General features: G+C 40.4%; 2 protein-coding genes across 8 annotated transcripts in view; one reads left to right on the top strand and one right to left on the bottom strand.

The window, feature by feature from the left end:
• The first annotated feature begins 719 nt into the window (after positions 1-719).
• Positions 720-6,205, top strand: NIPSNAP3A (nipsnap homolog 3A). The gene is made up of 5 exons (XM_082336613.1): positions 720-917; positions 2,896-3,057; positions 4,600-4,749; positions 5,131-5,217; positions 5,328-6,205. Exons 1-5 carry the CDS (start codon positions 770-772, stop codon positions 5,402-5,404), a joined length of 624 nt encoding a protein of 207 aa, XP_082192739.1. The 5' UTR covers positions 720-769; the 3' UTR covers positions 5,405-6,205.
• Positions 6,206-8,058: 1,853 nt separating this feature from the next.
• Positions 8,059-12,761, bottom strand: part of ABCA1 (ATP binding cassette subfamily A member 1) — a 99,812-nt gene continuing 95,109 nt past the window's right edge. For 6 of the 7 annotated variants that reach the window (XM_082336638.1, XM_082336635.1, XM_082336639.1 and 3 more), the window contains 4 exons: positions 12,111-12,214; positions 11,891-11,983; positions 11,466-11,709; positions 8,060-11,262 (listed from right to left, as the gene is read on the bottom strand). In XM_082336638.1, coding sequence (XP_082192764.1) covers positions 11,122-11,262; positions 11,466-11,709; positions 11,891-11,983; positions 12,111-12,214 — 582 coding nt within the window. In that variant the 3' untranslated portion in view covers positions 8,060-11,121. Of the gene's footprint in view, positions 11,263-11,465; positions 11,710-11,890; positions 11,984-12,110; positions 12,215-12,761 lie in introns of all 7 variants that reach the window. The other variant, XM_082336641.1, reaches the window with a different exon arrangement.

Here is a 12,761-nt window from a genome sequence, read left to right as displayed (position 1 = left end):
CAGTTGCAAAAGTAAGCATACTCTGGGACTTCTGAAGGGTTTTATGTTATATGAATAGACAAAACTGTTCTTGACCAGCCTTTGGGAAGCAGCCAGTGAAGGGCAAGGATGCAGACTTTAGCAATCTTGTGCTGGAAGGAATCAGTCTTTTCCCAAGTGTTGGTATGTTTTTCTTTCTTTTGCCAGGAATATGTAATTTGCTAATACTGATGTAAGATTGTCGTTAGAAAACAGATTGCAGTAGTGTGAGTTGGTTGCGTAAGGGTGACACCGGCTGATGTTGCCTCTGCTTCGGTAGCATCAGCAGCCTTGCCTTTGGATAATGTGTTTAGCCAACTCTCTTTTTATTGCTTTGACTTTTTGCATCCAACTGCTGACTTCCTGAGGAAGGGGTATGAGAAGAGGAAAATCCTGATTTGTTGTGGGCTAATCATTAAACAATTGAGTGCGACAAATAAAAGACACGTCACGGTCTGTTGCACTGCCAAAAGGAGTTGCAGCAAATAATGCGCATGGGAACTATCTCCAAAGAAAAAAGTCACAAGATACCGTTGAAGTGGAGATCATGAAGTACTCCTTCTCCCAGCTGCCAGTAGAAAAATCGTATCTATAACACATCACTGTTGTAAAAAAACTCTAGAAATTAGCCAAAGATGGTTTTCTGGCTTGAGAATTAGTTTTAGTTATTTTTCTTAACATTTCCTCTCAGGTACTCGCATCCCTTGCTACAGGGCCCAGACAAAATAATAGCATTTTCTACGAAATTCGCATGTATGATATTAAGCCACCAAAGATGAAGGAGTTTGTGGAAATGTTCAACAAGTACCTTCACCTTCGCACAGCTCACTCGGAGCTGGTGGGATGCTGGTCTGCAGAGCTGGGAGCAATGAATAAGGTTGTCCACGTTTGGAAGTACGGTACGCTCGGCATCCCTTTGTGCTGCTCTGCTCTCTCTGTGCTCCCTGTCTCCTAGGCAAGAAGCTGAGGAGAATGCTTGCCTGGCTTTTATTTGTTGCTCTTACTGTAAGAAATTGTCCAAAAAAATTTGTTCGTGTGCTGATTGCTGAAAAGAACACTGCAGAGCCCATCAGGACAATTTTGATATGTTGGGCTGAGAGAGTTACAACTGTTCTTGAACAGCGATCTCTGCTCAAAACAGGTATAATAGAGGAACTGCGGCAGAGTGCTTTGTTCACAGTAAATATTTTTAATTTTGGGCCTGTTCCTGAACCACAAATGTCTTCAGAACTTCAAAATGGATGGCAAAAAAGGTTGAGACATCCTTAATAAGATAATACATCTAAGTGCAGATAATCTATATACAGTCTGTGTGTGTTTATATGCATGTATAATTGTTCTCAAATTTTAGTTCAGTGTAACAGTCACTCCTCTAAAACAAATGGGTACACAGTTTGCATGCTTAAACTCCTTCTGCAGCTGGACTGTGCCGAGGTGGGAAGCCACTCCACCAGCCCCGACTTCCCAAGTGCATGAAGCATTTCGTTGCTGCTTCAGCCTTGGTAGCAGCAGGCTTCTTGCAGTATAATCAACTTTTTGTGTTGTTGGAGTCGGTACTGACCTGAAAGGTGCTGGTGAGCCAAGAAAAGCTACGATTATGTGAGAAACTAGGTGTGCTGGCTGCGCTCTTTGTGGAGCCCCAAGGAACTTGATACTTGGGTTATGGAGAGGTGGGAAGGCATGCTGGTACCATTTTGTTGTATACCTGCTGCAGTCCAGGGTATATCTGTGTGCTGAGACAGAGGATTTTGTTTCTGAAGTCCTCAGTCTGCTTGTTGAAATCCAGCATGTTCACAGTACCTGTTTAGAATAAAGAGTCACCCCTTTTGTCCTGCAGGGGTGAAGGGACGAGCTGTCTGTCGACAGGAATATTATGAGTTTACGTGAATCTATGGTTAATAAATTATCCTGCTTCTCAGAACTTTTTAGCCTTGCTCTTTCTCTAAAAAACCACAACTGTTTTTAATAATCTGTGAGAAACTGTTAAAATGAAAAACTAAGGAAAAACCTACAATTTTTACTTGGTTCCTACTGGTGTTTACATGTGTAAGGTACAACATCCTTTCTCCTTGATTCATCAGACCCCTGCTTATATCTTTTTAGTAGTTAAAAATAACTGGTATATTTTTCTCTTGGTCCCAAGATATTGATATTTCTCAAGTTTCTTCCCATTCTCAGATGCTGGATTTTTCTTGTGTGTTATTTAAAGCTGTCAGCATAAGCATAGTGCTTAAAATGCCAGTGCAGCCTAACCAACTGAAATTCAGACACTCTTAATTCAGTGGATTTATTTTTAATTAAAAAAAAAAAAAAGAAGAAAAGGTTTAGATTTGGGGCATGTAATAGGTTTTATGTAGCTGAACAAACAAACATTACTTCTACACTTGTAATTTTAATGTCATTTTATAGAAGCCAAAACTAATTTTTTTTCTTAATTTTCTCTTAGTAGGCTAATATTCCTTCTGAATTTTCTTTTCCACTTCACTTCCTTATCCACTGTGGTTTCTCTGAATCTCCAGTCTCCTTTTGGTAACTGTTGCCACATCCAGTAGTCCCTGTGGATGCCGTATATGAATCTTTCTTAACAGTAACATCACTTTATGTATTTTGACTTTTTTATAAACTTTCTTGGAAAATTTGATTTGGCTTGAAGCCATTTAAATCTGAGCGCTAAAGCAAAGATTTTTGCAGAATTTAAAGGAAACTTACCACATCTGCTTTGAGCTAATATGCTGTTTAAAAATATCAATTTCAAACTTATGGAAGTAAGTGCAGCTTTCCTCCTTGTAATTATACATTTTGATTGAGTCTGATGTGACATTAAGTGCATTTCTTCATAGTTTCTTTTTTTTTTTTTTCTTTTTTCCTTTGTTACAGATAATTTTGCCCACAGAGCAGCAGTCCGGCAAGCACTAGCCAATGACAAAGACTGGCAGGGAAAATTCATCTCCCCAGCTCTCCCCTTGATAGAAAAGCAGCACAATGAGGTTGCTTATCTGGTACCCTGGTGTCAACTTGGGAAACCTCCAAAAGAAGGGGGTGAGCTTATCTTCTCTTTTGCTGATTAAAGTTACTGCTGATGATGGACTAACAAAAAAATGGCTTAAAGTTTAAACCAGGTATTACATGGTTTTATAACCCTTTGTGTAACATGTGCATGTAGACCCATGTGGAAAAGGTGAATAACACAGATGAGGGACAAAGTTTTTAAGAAGGATTTTACGCTAACTTACATCAGTAACTGAGTAGAGCCCTGATCGTTAAGGTTGTAACGAAGTGTGTGTGAATTGCCTAAATGAACATGCAAAATGGCAACCAGCAGTAGTGGTCAGAGCACTCATCCCAGACTTGCTTTGTCCATTTATCAGTGAGAGGGCATTTCCTGGAGACACTAAAGACAGTGGCTGTTCTCTTTCACAGAGGTTTTCCTCTTTTATCAATTTGCTTTGATGTTACTGCTTCTTTCGTGTAATAGTTTTAAGAAAAAAAAACAAAAATAATCCCTACTTTTTGAAGATACATGCAAGTCAAGCATACTTTGTAGCAATAATAGATTAGGTGTAGCCATCCTGTCCTGATGTATTTTAATTTTCTCTGTAGCAAGTGTGGTATTAATAGTCTTGACTGTTCCCCAATTTATGAACATTTGCAGACTTTGTTGCATGGAGTGACATCAAAAAGACCTTGCTTTAGCCCTCAGCATGTGCACACATACAGTAATCTTTGTTCTTTATTTCCCTGTGCTTCTGAATTTCATGCTGTTACAGTTGAATTTGAAAGCAGGCAGTTTTTCTCTCGAAACTGGAGAGATGACTTCTCAAACACTTCGGTCCCATTTTACTTTATCTCCAGCCCATTGCTGGAGAATGAGACCAGACATGCATTGCCGTATGGCGAGTGTCTAGCTTTCTATTAAAGACGTCTCAGCAAGTGTGATCTAGAGTAACTGCCTGAATGAAAAGGAGACGGATAACGTCTTGTGGCAGGACTGGAGTTTTTCAGCAAATCATGCCATTTGTCTGCAAACAAGGGGGATTGTTTGGCAGAGCAGAGATGCTAAGCTCGTTCTCGCTATGCCTTCAGACCTTGCTGTGACCAATTGCCAGGAGTCAAAGGGGTTTATAATGTCATAAACCACTTCAATGCCAGAAAACATCGCCAGTCTTAGAAAAGGCCACCTTGCATTGTTCAATCAGCCATCCAAATCCCACAAACATGTATGAGTATTTGTGATTTCTGCAAAGCGGTTTGAATCTCCCCAAATTTCCAGGCAACACTGAAAATTGCTAAGTTGGGCTTTGTGTAAAACTTTCTGTTCCTCAGGGTCCCGGTACTTATATTTGCATTTGAGCCAGCTCCAATTAGCGAACCGCTTGCGTGTGCTTTTGCGAGGCCCTCGACGCTGTGAGGTGGTGTGCACACTGGGATGAAGGGGCAGTTTCATGTCCTGCTGACCCCAAATGGCAAGCAATTGCAGTAGTGGTTTCACAATAAATATGTCATGGCCATGACACACTGTTTGACGACCAGCGTATTAATTTGTATTTCCTTCCTTGAGGTCATCTTTGCCTTTTCTTCCAGGAGTGTATGAATGGGTTACTTTCCAGATGAAGCCTGGTGGGCCAGCATTGTGGGGCGAATCATTTCGAGCTGCAATCAATGCTCACATCAACACAGGCTACACCAAGCTGATCGGTGTTTTCCACACAGAGTATGGATTACTTAACACAGGTACTACTCAGTTTCTGATACAGACTTCGGCATGGGAAGGCGGAGAGGGAGGGGGCAAGCCTTTGTCCTGGGTCAGGATTGGCCGTCGCGATGAAAATGTTTGTTGGTGTGGATCACCAAAGTCCTGTAAACAATCCTTGAACTCAGCTTTGCATATTAGGTTATAGCCTTAAGCCAGGTGCTGCTATCTTAAAAGACTCTCAGATCTGATGTTAAGGAGTCAAACCTTTTAAAGGCTCAGCAAAGCCACCACTTACTTACCTGGAGAATTGTTTCTGCTAACTGTGAGGCATCTAACAAGTGAAGGCAGACTGTTAGGACTTACAGTACATGTTGTATTGCAGCATAAGTATTCAGCTGACTTTATTTGTACTTTCTCAGTCCACGTGATCTGGTGGAACGAGAGCCCAGATCACCGGGCAGCGGGAAGGCACAGTGCCCATGAAGATGCCAGAGTGGTAGCAGCTGGTAAGAGATGATGGATCCAGAGAACTCACTAGTGCTATCTGCATGCATGCTGAGAAAAGTATTATTTCTCATTGGATTACTGTCTTAATTAAATATGCATTTAATTTCAGTGCGGGACAGTGTCAGATTCTTGGACTCCCAGCAAAATGTGCTCCTGATTCCTCTGCAATGCTCGCCGCTGAAGTAACCTTCTTCTAAAGCATGTAACTGATGGCAGAAAGGACAAGATGGAAGTGCTGTGAGCAAGTGCCACCACATGGATCACCATACCCTCGTGAACTGAGCCAACTGTTCTTCAGTTTATAATAAATAGATGGAAAATGTTGACCGCTAGCAATGTAAATCAGTAAAATTTTGCACTCTGATAGCAATTGCTGAACAGAAGTTTATGGTGATGTTCCTACATCCCCAGGAAAAAGAACTCAAGCCGTATCACTTATGGCATGAACCACACTTCACCTATCTTTTATTTTAACCCTTCAGTTCTTAATGCTTTTCTGCATAGCTAAGTCACTTATCAAACTTGCTAAGTTAAGTGCTCTTTTCCAACATGACAGCTCAGGGCTGGTTATTATTTTCAGAACATACTTTGGCAACTCTTGTAATTGGCACATCTTGGCTATTGCATACTGGTTTAAGAAGAAATGCCCCCATATATATGTTACCCAGTTATGTTTTAATCAGACTTCTCATTGGGATGCTTTGTATTAATTCTGGGTAATGTAAAAGATCAGTGTGGCTGGAATTGCCCCTAGGAGGTGCTGCAGTGAGGCTGCTCAGGTAATGGGGCCCGACGAACTGCGCCACGAGAAGCGTGTTTGTTCACTGTCTTGTAGTTCACATCAGCCCTTTCCTTTTTTGTTCAGTAAACACTTCCTCAAAACTGTGGATTACACACATAATGCTGTGCCTTCAGTTATTTTGTTTAGGGTGCTGAAATTAAATTAGCCTTTCTTGTTCAACTGTGTAGTCAAACTCAGCTGATCCACGTGTGCTTACATTCTTTGAAATATTTTTTGCCAGACTGTTGAAATCCAAATAAATTTGGATAAAGCATAAATTTTTAGTGTTTACAGCTCAAGCTCTTACTCTTTTTAAACTGTGAAATGACAAACCCCATTCTCCAAGTACAGCATTCGGCAGGTCTTGCATTTTGGTCAACAACAGTCTTCATAATAGCTGCTTTAGAGCTAGTAAGCTAGAGTGAATAGCAGCACGGCAGAGGGCACATGGGCTGAGAAGTCAAACTTGTGTTTTGTGTACAGTGGTACGGAGCACCCTGTTCTGCAATGGAAAGGTCACTAACTGGCAGAGCACTTGGGAGGCTTTTCCACAAGTTAATCACTGACCTGAATGAGCAATTGAGTTCACATCTCTACTGAAGTATCTTTGTGCAGTCTGCCTAACGATTGTTCTTCTGTAAAGTGCATCTCATGGAAAGCACTAAAAAAACAGCTGTAGGCAATTATGCTTATGACCAAGGTGCATGGATGGGATCCAGCTGCTGTAGTAAGGGAGTATGACAGGTCCCAGCTCCTACACCAAAGTCTTCATACTTTCCTCCCTCCAGCAGAGCCATCTTTAGCATTCTCAGGGTAGAACAAGCATTACTTCAAAGACCACCGTCTTACATTTTACAAATTAACTTTGTAAGGTATAAATGGCTGATAAACCATCACTACCAAGTTGATTCAGAATATTGCCTTATGGCAGTTAACTCAAAGGACTTTTTTTTTTTTAATAATAAAAACATGGGCTGAAAAATGGGACAGGGAATTAATAGGACTTTTTTTTTTCCCATGTGAATGCAAAAACTAAGTTGTTTTATTGTTTACTGGAATAAAAAATAGAGAGGTATACTAAAAACAGTGTAATTTTTTTTAGTAAAACTATTTTCTTTGTCACCAGCATTGAGAGTAAAGAATACTCAGCATGTTAGAAGTATGCTTTATTCCAAAGTTTGTTGTTTTCTGACAAGAGGATGATAAATCAAGCACATTACCCAAAGCACCGGCTGGACACTAGATTAAAACAGAAAACCCAGGAAATTTTAATGGGCTTCATATCTCAGGATGAGTTTTCCTGATGAGTGTAACTTCAAGAATGGGTTGGATTCTGCAACTTAGTTGGTTGACAGTGGGACTACCAGCAGTAGAAGGCAAAATTTTAAAATCAGCTTCCTTTGAGCAATTGGACCATTATTCTGTTTTCATTTATAAACTGCTGTTCAAAATCAACCTAGTATTAACTTGAGTGATCTTCCTTTAATTTGATATTAGCTAAGGATTGGCTAAGTTTAGGGTATTTCAGATTCTTTATACTCAAACATAACATTTTGCTTTGTCAGTGAAAACAGGTATAGGGTATTTTTAGCAGAGAGGAGGAACAATTATCAATAGTTGCAACTCTCTGCATCTCTGTAATGGAAATATTTGGAGGCAGGTACCTGACTTGGGATTTAAACATCCAGATAACTTTTTTATGCTGTGCAGCTGGATTTGACAGTTACACCCATCACTTTTTCCAGGATTTGCTGGAGACCTTTTTATTTACTAACTTTAGAAGCTTAAAGTAGCTCTTGCGTTTCAAATCTTGCACCACCTCACTTACCTGAAAATAATATGTGCCCTGTGCTAATTTGCAGAGATACTGGCACTCGCGTGTACATTATGCATCAAAGTTCACAACAAAACAAAACCAGGCAAACAAGAGATGCTAACAGCACTCCTCAGAAGAACATATGCAAAAATGACACGTTGAAGACCAATGGTGCCATAACAGCTTTATTTTTTACTTAACACAGGCAATTAGAGTGCCTTTTAATACTTCACATAACAGTTATTAGCAAATACAAATATATATACTTTTTTTTTTTGCTTTTAATGAAAATGTCCATTTAAGGATTTAACTTAGAAATTTCAATTGTGAAATCTCTCTAGATTTTTGCAAAGTTAACAGATATTCCAGTGCAAAAATAGATCCCATTACAGATAGCATAAAGTGCTTGGAATGAAGGACCAACTATAATTCAGGAGGAAAGGATAAGCACAAAGTGGTGGTTTAACCATGGGGAAAATACAACAACTCCTTACTGAGACGCAAATGTACTACAAAGAGGGATGCAACATGTCAATAGCAATAAAGTTTAAAATAAGTTAACACCTCAGTGCAGTTTCATTATCAAGAGTGGTTCACATACTGACTCGAGTGATTTTTCCCCAACACATGCTTAAAAGAGTAAATTAGTGGCTGTCTGAACTTATTCCATAACAGATCTTCACATGAGAGTTGCATTATGCTGTCTGTTCAGTACAAAACAAGACAGATCAGAGCTGTGAAATAGTTTCGTTAATATCCACGTTTACTGTAACATTTTGTCACAGATAACAGACTCTGTATGAGCATGACAGTCACAGGGCAATAGGAATCAAGACTCTCTTTTTGGTGGGCTAAGGAAAGAGGATTATGATGTGACTGTTGTCTCCTGCTAAGCTAATAGTTTACACAAGCAGTTACAAAGAGCAAATCACAGCCCTTTCGGGACCAAATCTGAATCCTCCTAGAACTCGTTCTAGTTCTGCATGCACTAGTTTGGTGCAGTGCAAAACTTAAGCCCTTCACTTTGCTGACTTAATGCTGATTTGTAATAGTGACTTTTAGCAGTGGTAAGCCTTCAATACATGCTAGTTGTTTCAACAATACCGTAACATACCTGCAGCCTGTTATAGGGAAGTCATGGCTGTAGCTCAGCTGTTTAGTAATTTTTCTGCACCTGGAAGTCTGGTGTGTTCATCACCCTGTAACTCATCCCCATAGGGTAATGATGCCATAAAGGTAATAACAAAGCATGTTTTAAGTGAGGTATACCAATCCCCTTTACACTCCTTTCTCAATCCCCTTCGCAATGTATTACACAGATTAAAAAAAAAATAGTATGAAAAAGGCACTTCAGCAGAGCATGTAGTAAGCTCTTACTTTATCCCAAGGCAGGACACAGCAGGGACTGGGAACTTGTGCTAAATATTTAACCGTTTGTGTATTAAAAATGCTGAATTGGTCAGTGTTACCAAGTATACCTGGAAATATGTAATCAACCTTCTTCAGGCTCATGCCAGCCTCTTCACTGTTTGCTGGGCTGCTATGGGCATTCACAGAGGAAAATGGTCCATGACTGATTCATGGCAGAGTAGCATCAAGAATTAGCGCAGAACCTGTACAGGTATTTAAGGCGTAGGCATGACAGACAGGAATAGCCCAGGAACTGCACTTGGGTTGAAACCACATTACTGAACCTATTCCTGAATGTAAAAGCAAGACAGAGGGGCCCGTCAGTGTATTAATGAAAGCATACTCTCCCATGACTGTTGTACAATGTGAACAAGAATTGGTTGTTCTCATCTTACAGTATCCCCTCTAATATTATTCTGGCTTTGTAAAACTTTAAAAATTGACTGATGTAACTGTAGCACTACTGTTTTGAACTATCTTGTTCTTGAAGCGGATTTTTTACTGAAGCAGTTTGTCACATGTGTAATAAGGGTGTATTCTCCAGTTAGGGATCACCTAATGACTGAAACTACACTGCACAACAGAAGCAGAAACTTACACATTAATCTAATGTTATACCAGTTCCCAAACGGGAAAATTTTAGGTGAACAACTTGTAGTAATTGCAGATAGCAACTGATTGCTAGAGTCTGGAACTTGGTCAGATCATGAACGTAGCTATCGCTGAATGAGCAGAATGAGAGCATAGCATTGCAGACATAATGTAAAGAAATAGTGTGGCTACAAAGATCAACTGAAAACACTTTCAATCCCTAATTATGCTACCTACCTATTTAAAGTCATAAATAATACTGTTAAAAAAAAAATCTACATCTCATTTCTAGTTTTCTCTGGCAAACCCAGAAATGGCAACATGCTGGTGCTAAGCAGTAACTTCAAATAATGGGTACCTTTCTGGTGCAAAGCAGGGGTTAAAGAGCAGATATTACATATCTGAGTGACATCTCATGATTTAGAATTTGCTCTTGGCATTAGCAGCTTGTACAACTACTGAGTTTGCTGCTGTGGTCCAAACCCTAGGTCTGCTTCTCACCCACTTCCTCCTACTAGGTGTTCATGCAGCTGCTGCAGTACCTCAAAGGAGCAGGAGAGTACTTAACTACACAAAAACCTGGTCAGAGGAGGTTATTGGTTGTGATGCTGATGGGACAATCCTGTGCATTTGCAGGGTTCACAGTGCTGCATATCACTGCTTACTGATGGAGACATATGAATATGATGGCCTGTCTCTTGCCATCCCCTCTGCACAGTACTGCTTTGTGGCCCCCGATTTGTCACCAACTGACCTACACCAGTCTAGGAAAAACAGCTGGTCAGGTAAGTTTTCACAACCTAAGGCTACAACACTGGTGGTGACTCTTCTTGCCACTGACTGTCTTGGTGCATTCATTGCCAGCAATGGACGTAGCACCAGGAAGTTCCCACTCCTGACATGATTGTTTCAAAGACTAAAACATGCATGTCTAAAATATCTATAAATAACCACTGGCCATGATTCCTCAATGAACTATTTTTGCAACCCTAGTAAAAACATACTGTATGGGACATGATACAGTATGGTTGAAAGCCCACAGCATCTAGTGGGTGCTTTACCACAGCTTCAGAGTTATACTGTAATGAGCTAAGTTCAAGTCTTTCACTTGAGAACAGTACAAGACGACTCCACGAGGCACTGCCCCTGTAAAGGAATTTTGTTTTCATTGCATTGAATTGCATTGCATTGAATGGTTATCAGTAGAGTGTCCAGTTTCTCTTCCGCTAGCTTCTTCTTTGGGAGTATCCTATCCCAGGAAAAGGAAGTTCGCATTCTGCTAATAATTTCTTTGCTGAAATTGGCTCACACACAACTTTCTTTTACCTTCTCATCTTGCAGGAAGGAATTAAGGATTGCAATGTCTACCACAGTCTGGTTTTTGTGCAATGACAGGTCCTTAGTGTGGTCGTCGTCGCTTTGGTCCTTAGCAAAATTTACAAATACCTGCAAGACAAAAGGCCATGTCACACATCACCCTGGATCTTCATTAATTCAGGGCATTTTACACACTGGGCTTCCTGAACTAGTCCTGGGATTCAGTACTCTACTTTGCTGAAATGCCCTGAAAAGATAGGTCCAGTAAATGGTGGATTGATTCCTACCTCTGCACGAAGAAGCTTTTGGCAGACAGGCTACTAAAAACTTACTTGGTCAAGTGTGGTCTGAGATACGGAGTAGTCTTCTATGTGGAGTCTCTTTTTGTTCTGGGAGAGAATACTGAATATTCTGGCCAGGGAGGATGGTGAAGAGGGAAGCTGGTATTGCAGCATATTCCGATGCTTTTCCTTCAGGACGCTTCCAGGAAAGGCATGCCCAAAGAACTCCTCAACAGGCTTCAGGTCTGGGTTTGCCCCTGCAATTCTCACCACTATCGTGTAACCATCTCCAAACCTATAAACAAGAGGGCCAGCACAGGAGTTAAGTGCCTTTGAAACAGAAGTGCAGCTTAAAATCCAACAGCATTTTCCATAGCCAGAACAGCAATGGGAATGCTCTATGAGGAACTAAGTCTGACTGCATCTCCCTAAAAATGCAGACAACTCTGTGCTGTTAGTGAAAAGAAAATACCTACCTGTTCTTTAGATGCTGGACGCTGCCCAGACACCTGAATCGCCCATTGACCATTATTGCCATTCGAGTGCACAGGGCTTCACATTCTTCCATGCTGTAGGCAGAAGTAACTTTATTAGCACTGCAAGCAGCAGTGAAGGGCTGAGCCGCCAAGCAAAGTTTAGCATCCAGCCCTGGTAGATGCAAAAGCCAGGGTATGATACAATTGGGCTGCTACTTGCCTGTGAGATGTGAGCACCACTGATCTCCCCTCTTTGATTACACTCAGAGCACAGTTCCACAAGAAACGACGTGCTTTGGGATCCATCCCAGTTGTTGGCTCATCCTGCAAAATATATACAAGAAACAGGTTATACTGTTACATTCTACTGACAAATACCTCATCTCTGAAATGACCTGTCCATTCTGATTAGGTGTACTGGAAAAATTGAAAATAAGCAAGGTTGACTCATCTTCCAAAATTAGAAAATAATTTATGCTCCAAATTTTAAATTAGCAAACATCTTTTTCAGAACTGAGAAGTACTGCTTATTCTGCAACTATAACATGTTGAAATATCCAGTTCTAAAAGAAGTTAAAGTCAATTAGCTTGTTTAAATAAAACACTAGACTTTCTCCTGCACTATAAACTTAATAATCCTAAGGTTTGTCCTCGATTTTAATGTTAAAGAATCCTAAAATATTTATTTTCAATTTTCATTGAATTATTAAAAGCACAGGACTGATTCTCCTGCACAGCAACATTTGCTTGTGTCCAGCAGGAAGGCTGTTATTTTTTTGTAGGTATGGAAATCTTGCAGCAGTACCAAGGTGGTGAAGATGCTACACAGCTGGCAGTTTGGCGTCATGTTCAAGACCCCCACTTCCCCAGT

The sequence above is a fragment of the Platalea leucorodia genome (genome assembly GCF_965183815.1).
Source record: "Platalea leucorodia genome assembly, chromosome: Z".
NCBI lineage: Eukaryota > Metazoa > Chordata > Aves > Pelecaniformes > Threskiornithidae > Platalea > Platalea leucorodia.
This window is presented reverse-complemented; position numbering and strand designations above follow the sequence as displayed.

Coding starts and splice junctions, on each gene's coding strand:
- NIPSNAP3A (XM_082336613.1), top strand. CDS start 770: ATGTATGATATTAAGCCACCAAAGATGAAGGAGTTTGTGGAAATGTTC. Junction 918..2,895: donor TGTCCACGTTTGGAAGTACG/GTACGCTCGGCA, acceptor CCTTTGTTACAG/ATAATTTTGCCCACAGAGCA. Junction 4,750..5,130: donor GTATGGATTACTTAACACAG/GTACTACTCAGT, acceptor GTACTTTCTCAG/TCCACGTGATCTGGTGGAAC.